Genomic DNA, 15,604 nt, shown 5'->3' on the forward strand with positions numbered 1-15,604 from the left:
ATTTATTCTGTATAACAAGCAGCAGTTTGGACCGTAGTGCAACGGTTTTATATGAATGCGGAAATTGTAATGTTATTACACGCGTATGGTTGACATTTCACGTACATCAACAGTGTGAAATTTTTCATAGCGGTTAACTTTCCCACAAACACCCAAGACGCTGCATTTTTGTCTTTCACCTCATACCCAATCCGTATAAAAAGAAACATGATTTCATCAAAAACAGCAGACTGGCGAGAGACAAGAACAGATGCTGAGGGAGGAATGGGGGAATGCATCCTCCTAACACTGACTGAGATAATGATGATTGAATGGTGGGCAAATAAATTACCACACAACAATCCATCTACAATCTTGGTATTAAACTTGCACCAAACTGAGGTCTGATGTAAAGGGCAGTGAAATAACTTAGATAACTAATATTCTGTAATTCTTTACTTCGGATTTTGTTAAAAAGTTAAAAAATTTCAACAGGCCGAAAAAATTCCCTGAATCTTCTTTGGCTGGCAAAGTTAGCTAGCTAGCATTTAATCACCTTTTGTGAATATATGACACCATTTGCTCCAATAATAGGTTTATATTAATGTTATTTCCTTTTACAATGCAGATTTATCGCATCAACACTAAATGTCCTATTCAAGTGATGAAATTTTACATTCGAATTTTCACATAAAGGACAAGCTTTGTTACAATATATCTTTATTTTAAAAAATTAGCTTTTTATAATCTGCATATACAATTAACAGTACAACAAAGAGGTCTTGCATTTATATGAAATGCTTAGCTAATATCTTACCATTTCTATAACAATCGAATTTTTGGGTTTTGTTATTATTATAATTATTATTATTATTCCACAACCTCACTAAAATAATCTCACTAGATTCACAGTAATCAATCCTCCCTAAGGATTACTACAGATGAAACATTATCATTATTATCATTCTCTGTATAAGAGGCACATTATGTGGTGTAGTGTAAGTCATGTAATAAACAAATATGAGTTAACCGTTTGTTTATTAACCTAGCATCTGGAGACTAATTTAGAAGAGGTAAAGTTGTTATAATCTGTTGAAACTTTGACCATGGTCGCAGCTTGACCTGTCCATCATTCTCAGGGACTTCAGGACTTTATCTTATATTGTTGCAAAAGTTAGATATATCTTCATTTGAAATGCCGGCTGTAATACGTCTTGAGGTTTGAGATTATATATATTGTAGATTGTGGCCATGGATTTTAGCCGGAATTCTTCACAGTTTGGCTTTGCCTGGTGTCAGCTGGAGGTTCTGTAGCTTCATCGCCATTCCCATGTTCCCAGAAATCTTTAGTTTTCCTTGGAAAAAGGCCTTTGGACAAAATAAGATTGGAGAAAGGTCATGTGTCATGTGTGTGTGGTATCAAAATCATACAATAACAACAATATACAGTATTATTCATGTCGGATGGAAATAGCAACATGCAAGACATGGCAGAATAAATAAACACACATGATTTCACCCCTTTTTGGGCCAAAATATACAAAATATACGATTCCAAAAAAGTTGGGACACTGTACAAATTATGAATAAACAGAATGCAATGAAGTAGAAGTTTCAAATTGTAATATTTTATTCAAAACAGAATATAGATAACATATCAAATGTTGAAAGTGAGACATTTTGAAATGTCATGCCAAATAAGGGCTAATTTTGGATTTCATGAGAGCTACACATTCCAAAAAAGTTGGGACAGGTAGCGATAAGAGGCCGGAAAAGTTAAATATACATATAAGAATCAGCTGGGGATCTAATTTGCAACTTATTAGATCAATTGGCAACATGATTGGGTATAAAAAGAGCCTCTCAGAGTGGCAGTGTCTCTCAGGAGTCACGATGGGCAGAGGATCACCAATTCCCCCAATGCTGCAGCAAAAAATGTTGATGCAATATCAAAAAGGAGTTTCTCAAAGAAAAATTGCAAAGAGTTTAAAGTTATCATCATCTACAGTGGATAATATTATCCAAAGATTCAGAGAATCCAGAACAATCTCTGTGCGTAAGGGTCAAGGACGGAAGACTGTACTGGATGCACGTGATCTTCTGGCCCTTAGACGGCACTGCATCACATACAGGAATGCTACTGTAATGGAAATCACAACATGGGCTCCAGGAATAGTTCCAGAACACATTGTCGGTGAACACAAGAGAAGGATCTGGGTACTGAAATGGCCAGCCTGCAGACCAGATCTTTCACCCATAGAAAACATTTGGCGCATCATCAAGAAGATGCGACAAAGAAAACCTAAGACAGTTAAACAACTAGAAGCCTGTATTAGACAAGAATGAGACAACATTCCTATTTCTAAACCTGAGCAACTTGTCTCCTCAGTCCCCAGACATTCGCAAACTGTTATAAAAAGAAGAGGGGATTCCACACAGTGGTAAACATGGCCTTGTCCCAACTTTTTTGAGATGTGTTTATGCCATAAAATTTAAAAACTTATTTTTCCTTTAAAATTTTACATTTTCTCAGTTTAAACATATCTCATCTATGTTGTATTTTGAATAATATATTAAAATTTGAAACTTCCACATTATTGCAATCTGTTTTTATTCACAATTTGTATAGTGTCCCACCTATTTTGGAATCGGGTTTGCACTTAATCAATCAAGGTATGTTTACTTCTTCAGCTGTCCATCAGCTACAAGGCTGATATATTCATAAAATAAACATTCATTATTACGTTCTGAGACTTTTTTGAGGCCATTTTCATGATATATTATTGTAAAAAAAAAAAAAAAAGTGTTTTGCTCCTTTCTAGAATTTTTATTTTTATTTTATTTAACACTTAAATGATTGAGAACATCAAACTAATTTTAATATTACACAAAGATAACTGGTGTAAATAGAAATACAGCTTTTAAATGATGATTTAATTTTTTATGGAAAAAAAGCTGCCCAAACCTGCCTAGCCCTATGCGAAAAAGTAACCGCCCCCTAAACCTAATACCTGGTTGCACCAACCTGGGCTGCAAGCAACTGCACAACTGAGTCTTTCACATCGCTTTTTTTTTTTTAAATCATGAAGGGACAAATACTTTTTCACAGCACTGTATATTACTATTGTTATACTTGTGCTTGGAAATCATTCCTCACATCGTTATACGCCTAAACACCAGACGTCCACCAGCGTACTCTCTTGAGTTGTTCCAGTGTCGCTTCCACGTGATTGGCTGACTGACTGATCAGGTGTACAAGTATTCCTTATATAATGACCAGTTAGTGTATGTTTAATTTAAGTTATCAATTGTTTTTTTGGGTTTCATAAAAAAATTAAAATAAATAATAATAAAATAATTAGACTTTAGAGTGATGATTAACTTACCATATCAACTTTACGTGATCAGACTCAGGTAGTGGGCGTGGCTAAAAGTTATTTTTTTAAGCATAACTGTATGTTAGAAGTGTGTCACCTGATAATGCCGCAATTTACTGATTTCTGTTATATGAAACAGCATGACTGAGATAAATTAGTTTATTTTTTCTTTTTATTAAAGGCGAATGTGTGGTGATTTAGGTAAGCAGTTTTCACAGCTATAAATTTTAATCGCATCAACTGCGTTAGTTACATTGTCTTCATAAGCCTTGTAATTGTAGTGCAAAATTCGCTAAACAAAAAAAACTGACTAGATTAAACTCACAGTTTGTGGATTCAGTCCGCCGGTCATCAAGTCAAGGAGATCGGCGTCAGACATTGTGATCGTACAGTCTGATTTTATCCCTGAGGAAAACAAACAACACAGATGTGTCAGGTGGCTGACGTGCACACTCACATATCCATCAGCGCACCACCAGCCAATCATTAGCATCGTGCCGCCCCCTAATGGCAGGTGAGGATCAGGTCGAGAAAGGAGAGGTAGCATGTGATAGCCATCGCCCTCTTTCTGGCCTCGTTTATTTTTTCAGGGCACCTCAGTAACCTGGTGCACGTTCTTGATTTTAAGGTTTGTTTGAGCGAGGTTGATCCTTGTAAACTTGAAGAACAGTTACCAAAATGTTTGTGCATGCCGTTCTAGTTCTTAAGAAGAGAACGAAAAAATTCCAAATCTGCCAGTGCATCACCGATTAGATGTCAAGACGTCAGTCCGTACGCTTGGGATTGATATTTTTTTTATTCCTCTAGGAGTGTACTCCATACAAATGTGCTGTTAAAAATGCAAAATAAAAGTCAATTAGGGTCTAATCAGCTGGCAGAGTTTACCCAGTGCGTCTCTGTAATTGAGAATCCCAGCCTTGTGTGGGGAGAAAATTAAGCTCTGGTGTCACAATGCCCTCGAAATGAGCCAAAAGACACAAAACACCATCTGCTTCCGCTAGCACAAATATGCCTGGAATATATATTAAATGAAAAAAAAACTGACAGACCTGCGTTGTTGCTCACTGATCCTTTCCCGTTCTTCACATCCACCACCCACAGAGCTTCTTTCCCATCCGGCCCGTCCTTCACTTTAAAAGCAAAAATGCCACCGACTTTTTTGACGTATGCTTCTCCTTCCTGCATGAAGAGAAAAAATCCATACACATATATATGAGAAAAAAAAACTTCTCAGAATTGTAAAGTAAATGTGATCCAGCGGTCTCGGTCCTACCTCCTGCAGTTTCTTCTCGATTTCTTTAAACACTGAATGAGATTTGAAGGCCTCCAGTCCTGCGGCTGCGCTGGTGAGCACTGCGCCGATTCGAGATCTGAGAGGGGAAAACAATTAACACACAAAAGAGTGTAAGCTGGGGGGGGGTTTCGGACAAAGTCCAATGTCATGGAGGTGCAGTATGACTGTATTAAGTGCGAGTGTGAATGTCAGAGTGCACCACAATAAGGCTTTCACAATAAGCCAAATAAAGCGAATAATTTTGCTTTATCAATTTCTCTTTCTATTTTCGTTCCAGATTGCAACACTATCAGGTGAGGAAAAAGTCCAGAGAGCATGTGCCTCTCTGAGAGAATTTTGTGTTATCCGAATCGTACACAGATGAGCTGATTTACAGACACACTTACCTACGCTTCTAAAATAAACATTAATAGCAGCGAGCGCGTGATTTCTCACCTTGCTTTTAGAGGGAATCCCATCCTGTACAGAGTGACGACTACGGCTCCACCGAGGCCAATGTTGTGTTGCAGAGCGACCTTCGCCCTCTGGACCTGCCTTTTCCCCGCCTCGCCTCTTAACTGCCAGCACAGCTCTGCACACTGGGCCAGACCTGAGCAACCAAACACAACACAGACTGAACCCTAATCTATCTGCTACAAATCAAGGGCATGCTTTAATGACATGACATGACACGTCACAGACCAGAGCAATCGATCACAGCACAAAGTGGCTATCGAGTACATGCTGAGTATGGGTAAGGGTAGCTCAGTGGACTATTTATTGTAGGGTCCTAAATTCAAAACCCATAACTATTAAGTTGCCACATAGTGTTGGACCCTTGAGCAAGGCCCTTAACCCCTACCGGCCAAGATGTATAATGGCATTTGCCAAATGGTGTTAATATAAATGTATATATTACTACAAGCTTCATAACCTCACACACAGAGTAAAGCAATAAAATTCTGAGTTTATTCACCCATGTTTAAACACCCTGAGGGGTAAAAAAAAAAAATAGGTCAAAGTGCTAAAGTCATTTAACGGAAGAGATCGCCTGAGCCAGACCAAAGTACTCTGTACACAGAACACGATGGGTAAATTCAAACAAACAAACGTCCCTGTTAGAATAAGCTTCTTCATGTGTTCAAGGAGTTTCCTTAAACAGATCTGGCACTAAGGTCCTAAAAACCTTACAGGTTATTATTAAGTTTTCTTCCAAATGAAATATACTGGTAAAAATGTATTTTTTCAAAATAAAAGGTATTTAAAAACAAGTATGCAGAAAAGCCTAATTTTAGATATACCTCCCTGATTTGTTGGAATTTGCAATTTAGTTATTAAATGAATAAATTTATTAAATTCATATTTCTTAAAATTATTCACTTTTTTATATACATACTGTATATACACACACCTAAATGATTATTAGGAACACCATACTAATACGGTGTTTGACCCCCCTTCGCCTTTAGAACTGCCTTAATTCTTCGTGTCATTGATTCAACAAGGTGCTAAAAGCAATCTTCAGAAATGTCGACCCATATTGATAGGATAGCATCTTGCAGTTGATGGAGATTTGTGGGATGCACATCCAGGGCACGAAGCTCCCGTTCCACCACATCCCAAAGGTGCTCTATTGGGTTGAGATCTGGTGACTGTGGGGGCCATTTTAGTACAGTGAACTTATTGTCATGTTCAAGAAACCAATTTGAAATAATTCGAGCTTTGTGACATGGTGCATTAACCTGCTGGAAGTAGCCATCAGAGGATGGGTACATGGTGGTCATAAAGGGATGGACATCGTCAGAAACAATGCTCAGGTAGCCCGTGGCATTTAAACGATGCCCAATTGGCACTAAGAGGCCTAAAGTGTGCCAAGAAACCACCCCTCGCACCATTACACCACCACCACCAGCCTGCACAGTGGTAACAAGGCATGATGGATCCATGTTCTCATTCTGTTCACGCCAAATTCTGACTCTACCATTTGAATGTCTCAACAGAAATCGAGACTCATCAGACCAGGCAACATTTTTCCAGTCTTCAACTGTGCAATTTTGGTGAGCTCGTGCAAATTGTAGCCTCTTTTACCTATTTGTAGTGGAGATGAGTGGTACCCGGTGGGGTCTTCTGCTGTTGTAGCCCATCCGCCTCAAGGTTGTGCGTGTTGTGGCGTCACAAATGCTTTGCTGCATACCTCGGTTGTAACGAGTGATTATTTCAGTATAGAAGTTGCTCTTCTATCAGCTTGAATCAGTCCGCCCATTCTCCTCTGACCTCTAGCATCAACAAGGCATTTTTACCCACAGGACTGCCGCATACTGGATGTTTTTCCCTTTTCACACCATTCTTAAACCCTAGAAATGGTTCTGCGTGAAAATCCCAGTAACTGAGCAGCTTGTTAAATACTCAGACCGGCCTGTCTGGCACCAATAACCATGCCACGCTCAAAATTGCTTAAATCACCTTTCTTTTCCATTCTGACATTCAGTTTGGAGTACAGGAGATTGTCTTGACCAGGACCACACCCCTAAATGCATTGAAGCAACTGCCATGTGATTGGTTGATTAGATAATTGCATTAATGAGAAATTGAACAGGTGTTCCTAATAATCCTTTAGGTAAGTGTATATATATTACACTGTATTTATATTATATACTGTGGCTCCAATACATGTGAGCTACTTCAATTTACAGAAGTAGCCCACATGTATTAGACATGAATAGACACTGCAGTGCACCATGTGGGGGTGCAGGAGAAATGAGTCGGCCTCACCGGTTTTAAAAAATCAGTCCGGGAGCACGATGATAAATAATGGCTGCCTGTAAAGCTGTCCTGATGCTGAATAATCCTAATTTCGGGAAATTCTCAACAGACTTCACAGTCCAAAACAGTAAAAAAAATGCTCTGAGACAAAATGGTGTCGGTGATTCTCCTCACAATTTAAAGGTCCATTTTAAACCTAACAATTTAGGCACAGTTTTTGGGGAAAGGGGACATATTTATTTAAATGGACTGGTATGCTTTACATTGTATATTCATGTCAAAGGCGTATAAGGCTCACTTTGTTTGACTTGAGAACAAATCTGAATTACGAACGTGCTCCCAAAACGAAGCTCGTTCGTAAGTCAAGGACTAACTGTATATAAACAGCTTCTGAAGATCCATGCTGTTAGAACTGTTCTACGTCTAGGTATGCGTGACCCTGCAGCAGGTGTGTGTCTGTAACTTGTGCCTGTTATGACTCATTATGGGTTGCATTTTATCACAGTACATCACGTCACACCACTTAATTTCCTCCTTGTATGCAGGGAGTATTCCTCTGTAGTGAAGCCGCACCTGTAGCTCCAAGTGGGTGTCCCTTCGATATGAGCCCTCCACTTGGGTTAACCACCCACTTGCCCCCATACGTGTTGTCTCCTCGGTCGATCAGCTCTCCGGCCCTACCTGTGAAAAATAAGCAACACTGGAAAATTTCATTCCATAATCTTTTTTGTTTGTTTTTTTTTCTCTGGTAGTAACAAGCTAAGATCACTCATATATACAGTACATCGTAGGAAAGGAAGGATTTTCAGCCATGTTGCTGATGCTTTTTCTCCAAAACTCAAAGAGCACTTTGTTAAGATTCACAATATAGCAAGGCTTCCTGGGTAAAACAAAATATAATGTCCTGCATACACTATGTAGGAATAATGACTGATATTTGGAGTAACCTACACTACATTAAATGGCTTTGGTTAAACTTCAAACTTGACGTCTTAAAGTCTAGCAAAAACAAAAATCCAGACTTTTACCTTCAGGACAAAGGCCGAGCGCTTCATACGTGATGAGCTCGTTGGCCGAGAAACAGTCGTGCAGCTCGATGACATCGACATCCGCCGGTTTCAGTCCTGCCGACTCGAAGCACTTTTTGGCAGCGAGGCGAGTCATGTCGTAGCCAACCTAAAAAAAAGGAGTGGCAAAGAAAGCTAGATGTTAGATGTGTGTGTGTGTGTGTGTGTGTGTGTGTGTGCGTGTGTGTGTGTGTGTGCGTGTGTGTGTGTGTGAGATCTGTAAAATTCTTTTTATAATTTTTTTTTAAAGGGGAAAAAATGCAACTTGATGTACATCAATGTAACAATGATGCTATGAGAGCCAAAGATTGGCGAAAAAAATTACAATATTTCTAATTATGTGTTCATTTCTTAATTCATTAGTAAAGTATAAACAATTTTAAATTATAAGTTTTTTTAAGTCTTTTTTTCATACGATATCCATATACCCAACCGCCATTTTTCTCTCTCATATAGTATATTTATAAATAGTACAGATACTTGTTATCTTGGTAATAAAAAAGGGGAGGGGCAAAATTTTATGAAACACAGTATTTGCATATACGAGTCAACAATGAGCCACACTCTGGGAGTAGAATTTTAAACTAGCATTAGTCTGCTGATCTTTAATGTAATCAGTGATATTATTATTATTATTATTATTATTTGAGGTTGAAGCCCACGTACATGTCTGTGTGTCTCTCTGTACAGCAGAACTCTCTGTCTAACTTATTAATACAAAGAAATCCCATTCTGTAAGGTTGAGTATCTTACGCCTTGTTTACACTAAGTTGTCCTTCTTTGGTGGTCAGACAAATACACTCCCTGTTCGGTAATCGGAGAGTGAATCACAGATGATAAATGGAAAAAGTAGATAAGATAAAGATTATGTTATGTCTTAAAAACGACTCCAGCGTGTTAAAATTCACTTATACCACTTCAGCGCTGTTATTTCAGTCAAAGTGAAAATATGAGCTAATCCCAGTAAAAATATTTAGTTTAGCTTCTTTAATTAATATCTATTGGTGCAGGTGTTTGTTTACATTGAGCGAGTAGCGCATTAGTAGCTTATTTTAAAGATGACTATTAAATTCGACACATAACTGTTCATAACGTCGCTTTTACTCAACATTTTGATTTGACTTATGGTGCAGGTTAAACTTCAGACAGAGATCGAAGGACTGAAAAAGTTTCAATAAATTCTGTTCAGCAATCTTTTGGAGACGCGCCCACGGTTTGACGTATGCATAGTTCGCAGTTAAAACTTGGGGTTTATAATCTGGCACAAAACTGATCATAACTTCACTTCTACTCAAAATTTTAATCTTATAACACAAGGTTTAGGGTTTTTTATAGTGCATGTAAAAAAAATTTGGGAGTAAGTCATGATGTGCTGCTGTCTCTCTGTATTGAGGATTCTGCCGGCTTGTAGAACATTACAGCCTTTTCTGTGTCTTCCACATATTCTGTCTGTACACAGTAGACAATCGCATTGAGACTGGTTTCTGGTCTTTCAATGTATAAAACAAAGATATAATTGAAATAGCGAGCTCTGACCAACGTACAGACAAAATGTTTTATTTATATAGATGTTTTAGAAAAGACTAATACATAATTTTTAGACATAATCTCCTTTGCTTTGACGCTCAGTATGAACACCACCAAGAAAGTAATTTTAACAGACTGGAAATCTCACTCCCCGCCATTTTTTAAAGATGTATTTTTTTAAAGGTGGATTTTGTGCTTATTATCCAAATGGAAAAACTAAGGTACACACAATCCAAATCCTTGGATACATTTTTTGCATATTTGGGGTCAGTTTCTTGCCTATTTATTCTAACTGAACGACAGGACCACTGTTCACAGTCTACTGAAGCATGGTGTACATATATCATATCACCCTGGCAGCTTATTTATTTATTTTTAATGCTTATTTATTGCACAGTCATTTAATATTTCCTTTGGCGCATGTGTTTTTTTTTTTTAGGTACAGTGTAGTTGTTTTTTGTTGTTATTGTAATAATAATAGTAATAATGATGATAATCATGCATTTTATTTATATAGGCGGATATAGGTGGATCTGTGTTACGGATGTTTTCGGGGACAGAATTCCAGAGGGGATGAGCGGAACGACTGAAGGCTCCAGAGCCCGTGGCGGTCAGGCGGGCAGGGGGTGTAAAATTGAACGAGCGTTATGTTCAATCTGTTGGATTGGTTGTTATTAAAATGTAAAATGAATAAATAATAACAAAATAAAAACCCTGGTTGTTGCCTACAAAGCTAAAAACGGCCCAACACTTTCCAACAGTGCTTGATTGATACTTAGTCAGTAACCTGGTAAACTAATGTAAAGATCGATCCAATGACAGAAGCACTTTTGTAATTTACTCTGGATAAGAGCGTCTGCCGAATGACTAAATGTAAATGTAAGAGAAATTAATTTTTTTTTTCATGTAAACTATATGTAAAAAGCATGGAAATTGAGGTCGGCTTTATGCAAAGGAAAAGTCGTAGGTGTTTGTGTTTCCTAAACCGCTCTTAAATTGTAAGTGCGGCTGCTTTGCTATGAAAAAACAAACACTTTGTTTAGTTAGATAGTTTGCATGGATCCTAGAGTAAACGTAGCTCCCGCGTCCTCCACCCACCATCTTGATGCAGCTGTTCTCCTCGAATGTCGTAGAGAGATCAGTGACCATCTCCTGAGCGATGATCTCCACGGCTTTGTTCTCCAGACCGTGCTTCCTCACAAAGCCCTCGCTGGCTAGCACTGCTGCTCCGGCTCCATCAGATGTAGGACTTAACACACACACACAAGATGTTCTTAAACACACCCGATTAAGCGTCCTAAGCTGTGTGAGCCCTGACTGAGCTACTTACCAGCACTGGAGAAGTGTGAGGTACCCGAAAACCTTGCGGGAATTAATCACCTGCTCCAGGCTGTACTCGTCCTGGAACTGAGAATACCTGAGAGAGAGGATGTGCAGAGAGTATTAACGTGTACATGTACACTTCTGTATTAACGATTATTAAAGATGGCGGATTGTTGACATAAATCCGCCTCAGCGTCAGCTCTGTCTTTGTGTTTTTCTGTTTCCGCTTATCAATAATACAATTAACTTAAAACATCGGTAAACATAAGAGTGGTCACATGACAGGGTCCCCGGAAGTTAGGGGTGTGTGGGTAAATCTCAGACGAAAAATTTTGGACAGACGCATAATACTGCACTATTATGTCAGGAGGAGAAAACAGTACTTCACAGACTATGCGCTATAATGTTAAAACACTAAACAGAAATATTTAACTGTTATTTAATAATATAAATTCTTGAGTAATATAGGGTTTGTGTGAGTCAGAGAAAAAATATCAGATAATACGACACTCAGGTCAATTATATCTATATCTAATATCTAGAAAGGATCCTTCTGCACAAATAGCATGGTCATAGCAAAGGAAATGTGTTGTTGTTTGTTCGCTTTTTTAACTTACGGGTTGTTAGTCGAGTGCTTGTGATTCTTCCAGGCAATTTTAGCAAAGTGCTCTGGTTTAGTTCCTGCACCACACAGATGAAATGTACCATGTCACCAAGCTGTTTCGAAAACTTGTAAGCACTTACAAAAAAAAAATAACAATAAAAAATAACATCAGAAAAGGACCCGACTCCTGCATTGACGCCTTACCGTACTTCTCCATGTGCTCTCTCCCAGCGTTGCCAAACATCTGAGGCGCGCCCGGAGCTGGAGCCATGCCGTATCGGTTGATCATCACCTCCATGTGTTTGTCCATAGGATTAGTCCTGTCCATATACTATTTAAAAAAAAAAATCAAGTTTATCAATTCATTTATCATCACCTTTTCCATAATAAGAATAATTTGCCACTCACTATAAGCATATATATTAATTGGGAATATTGGGTCTCTTTTTTCTTTTTTTTTTCATTATTTCATTATACTGGACATCCCAGACCAAATTTTCAAAACCCATGACAAGGCTGCAGTACCAAAGCTCTATCATCAACCCTCTGTTAATGAGTATGAAGCTACAGCTTCTGCTCCTTTACCTTAGAAGACAAAGAGCCTCTTTCCATTTTCTCGAACCCCAAAGCGAGCACACAGTCAGCCAAACCTGTAAAGATGAACAGGATTTTATAGAACAAAAATAAAATTATAGAATATGTGTTTGACTAGAATTCATTTAATTTTATAATAACTATTATTATTATTATTATTACTTGTTTCTAGAATGAGACCGCTTCTGAGTTGCAAAGAAGATCAATAGAAAAAAACACAACCGTTGCTTTACATTACTGTAGCCCATATACAAAATATAACCGAAACAGTCAGCAGCATTCCGGGTAACACAAACACACGGGGCTTTGAACATAGAGAGCATTTACACAATTTCTACAAATTTCAAAAGTTTAGAATGTTTCTAAATAAATAAATACATTTTAAAAAACCTACAGGAAAACATGCAGAGTCTCATACCTCCCTGGACGAGTTGTCTGGCCATGAAGATCGCCGTGGAACCTGTGGAACAGTTGTTATTGACGTTGATTATGGGGATGCCCGACATACCCAGGCTGTGGTATATGGCACGCTGTCCGCATGTGGAGTCGCCTGCAGGAACAAAGTTTATACACACTATATATACAGCTCTGGGAAAAATAAATAAATAGAAGACCACTGCAAAATAATCAGTTTCTTATGTTTTTCTTTTGACTAAAAGAATATTACAATTAAGAAATTGAAGATATTTGTACCGTAAACATAACCCACACACGCCTGCTCGACAGCAGAGTAGGGTACTCCTGCATCAGCCAATGCTTTCTCTCCTGAAAAAGACAGAAGTCAATAAAGACATTCATTTATATGGGTTAAATTATCCACAACAACAATAAAGAGCCAAAACCATACCTGCTTCTTTGGCCATTTCTGGATAATCTCCATCTCTCGCACCTGGCTTATCAAACTGCAGGCATAAGAGAGGATTAAACGTGGATTACGTTTAGACTAGCGAGTCCCCGACTTACAAACATTCCAGTTACGAAATTTCCACAGATATGAACGTACCACGGTTCTACAAACACTCATGGATGTGAAAAAACTGGAGAAGTAGCTACACTGCAGTGCACCAGATACCAATATTTACAATTATACACAATAGTGAATGTATAAAATGTCCGAAGTCCGGTGTTGTATGTGTGTGGGGGTGTGGCAGAAATGAGTCGGGAATCAGTCCGGAAGCTCGAAGATAGAAAACGGCTGTCCTGTAAAGCTGTCCTGATGGTAAATATTCCTAATTTAGGGAAATTCCTTAACACAGTTAATGGCGTTCATTCAAGCATGTGGTAAACCTCTTGTAGACACCACATGTCGTCACATGGAGCACTGACCTTCATAAGTCTGCCAAGAACTCTGTCAGTGAACCACGTCAAGGATCATTAAAGGTGACGGATTTTTGGTGCACAGGTACGAACGACCCTGATACAAAGCAACAGTCTCCATGGATGAAGGACGATCGAAAAAGGTGGGCAAGTTCCGTCAACGTCAACGCTCAGCATCTTTCCCGACATTTCTGAGAATTTGCGTCTAGGGGGCAAATCGTCGATAGTGAATTCTACTGCCAAGCGGGGGCGCACGGCGAAAGCGACCGGATCTGTGGCACGTGAAACTTTTTGATAACTCCTCTTAAAATAGGGAAAGTGATTACAAGAGTTGAAAATCCGGCGTGAACAGAATGTTTTTTTTTCTAACATGAATGCAATAAATGTTTCGGTTTAAAAATAACAATAAAATGGTGATATTGATTTCTACAAGTGCACAGATCTGGCAACCCTGTGTGATATCACTGCCCATGATAACAAAGATAAAGAAGTGAATGATGATGAAATGATGGACCAGTGAACTTTAAACTCCATGAACTCTCAGCTACTATTGTGCAAGATCGACCTTGAACTCTGTACGCAGATTAAAAGTTATTCCACATCAAATACTAGATCTTTAAAAAGCTGATTTAAAGGGGGACAAAAAAAAATCACAAAACATTAGACAGCTTTTAATTTCTGGAATCATCCAAACTGTTAACATTATAAAGTCTAATATTTACAAACACTGCTTTTTACAAACATGACAGTTAATTGACAGCTTCTTAAATCTTAATTAAATATATATAACGCAGTTACAAACGTTTAATGACATTTATAATGTGTAAAACAAGTCGGTTCAAGGCTGCAACAACTATCAGCTCTGCAACTCCAAACAAGCTAACCTAGCATGTAGCATGTAGCATACCCGCGAATAAACGGCTGTTTATCAGCTTAACGTTATTTATCATAAATAATTTGGCGTTATGATCATTTGGGTTTTTTTTACCTTCGTCATTCCGACGCCAACAACAAACACTCTGTTCCTCACGGGAGCCATCGTCATGAAATAGTGCACTTGACTGAGAGAGAGACTCCTGCTAAAAGTGGCGCTAACAAACCGACTCCACAGCATACTGACTCCGAAGATTCGAATCTTTTTTATGTATATTAACTGCGGTTTGTAAATGAGGAGTCGACTCCGAAGATTCAGAGTCGATTCCACACGGTGAGTTATTGATTCGGTTGAAGTTAATTCCTCAAATTTACAGAACAACCTCACTGGAGGTGGATAAAGGTACCTCAAAGGACGCCGATATTCTGTTAAACAATTTTGTTTGGTAAAAACAAACCAAAACAAAAAAAACAACACTTTATTAAAAATCAGTACTGATGAATTCAATAAAAAAGATAAAATGGATTTTCTAGATTTTACTACCTTTAAACAACACCTTTAAAATCAATTGGTTTAGGAACTTTATTAATAATCCAAATTCAAATTTTATTTGTCACACACACATTATGCAGTGAAATGCTTATACGATCACCTGTGACCTTAAAAAAGAGAATTATCAATAAAAAATTAATTATGGAATAAAATTTAAAATTAAATATAGAAAAACCTTAGATATAAAAAATATATCTCTAAAAGATAAGAACAAATCTAAAAACGTGTGCAAATATGCATGAATGTGTATATGTTCATAAATGTCCAGGGTGTGTGCAAATAAATGTGCAAATGTGCATAAATGGTTTAGTCCTGTGTGATGTTCTGATTTAATTCCTCCTCTCTCTGAAATAT

At 38.0% G+C, this 15,604-nt stretch overlaps 1 protein-coding gene across 1 annotated transcript; it reads right to left on the reverse strand.

Annotated features, from left to right (window-relative positions):
- Positions 1–700: 700 nt before the first annotated feature.
- scp2a (sterol carrier protein 2a) lies at positions 701–14,945 on the reverse strand. The gene is made up of 16 exons (XM_053495560.1): positions 14,813–14,945; positions 13,355–13,409; positions 13,201–13,272; positions 12,926–13,057; positions 12,499–12,563; positions 12,118–12,244; positions 11,927–11,990; positions 11,317–11,403; positions 11,085–11,235; positions 8,421–8,568; positions 7,966–8,073; positions 5,086–5,239; positions 4,630–4,726; positions 4,406–4,535; positions 3,682–3,761; positions 701–1,347 (listed from the first exon to the last, which is right to left on the reverse strand). Exons 1-16 carry the CDS (start codon positions 14,936–14,938, stop codon positions 1,252–1,254), a joined length of 1,692 nt encoding a protein of 563 aa, XP_053351535.1. The 5' UTR covers positions 14,939–14,945; the 3' UTR covers positions 701–1,251.
- Between the last annotated feature and the right edge of the window lie 659 nt (positions 14,946–15,604).

The sequence above is a fragment of the Clarias gariepinus genome, chromosome 1 (assembly GCF_024256425.1).
Source record: "Clarias gariepinus isolate MV-2021 ecotype Netherlands chromosome 1, CGAR_prim_01v2, whole genome shotgun sequence".
NCBI lineage: Eukaryota > Metazoa > Chordata > Actinopteri > Siluriformes > Clariidae > Clarias > Clarias gariepinus.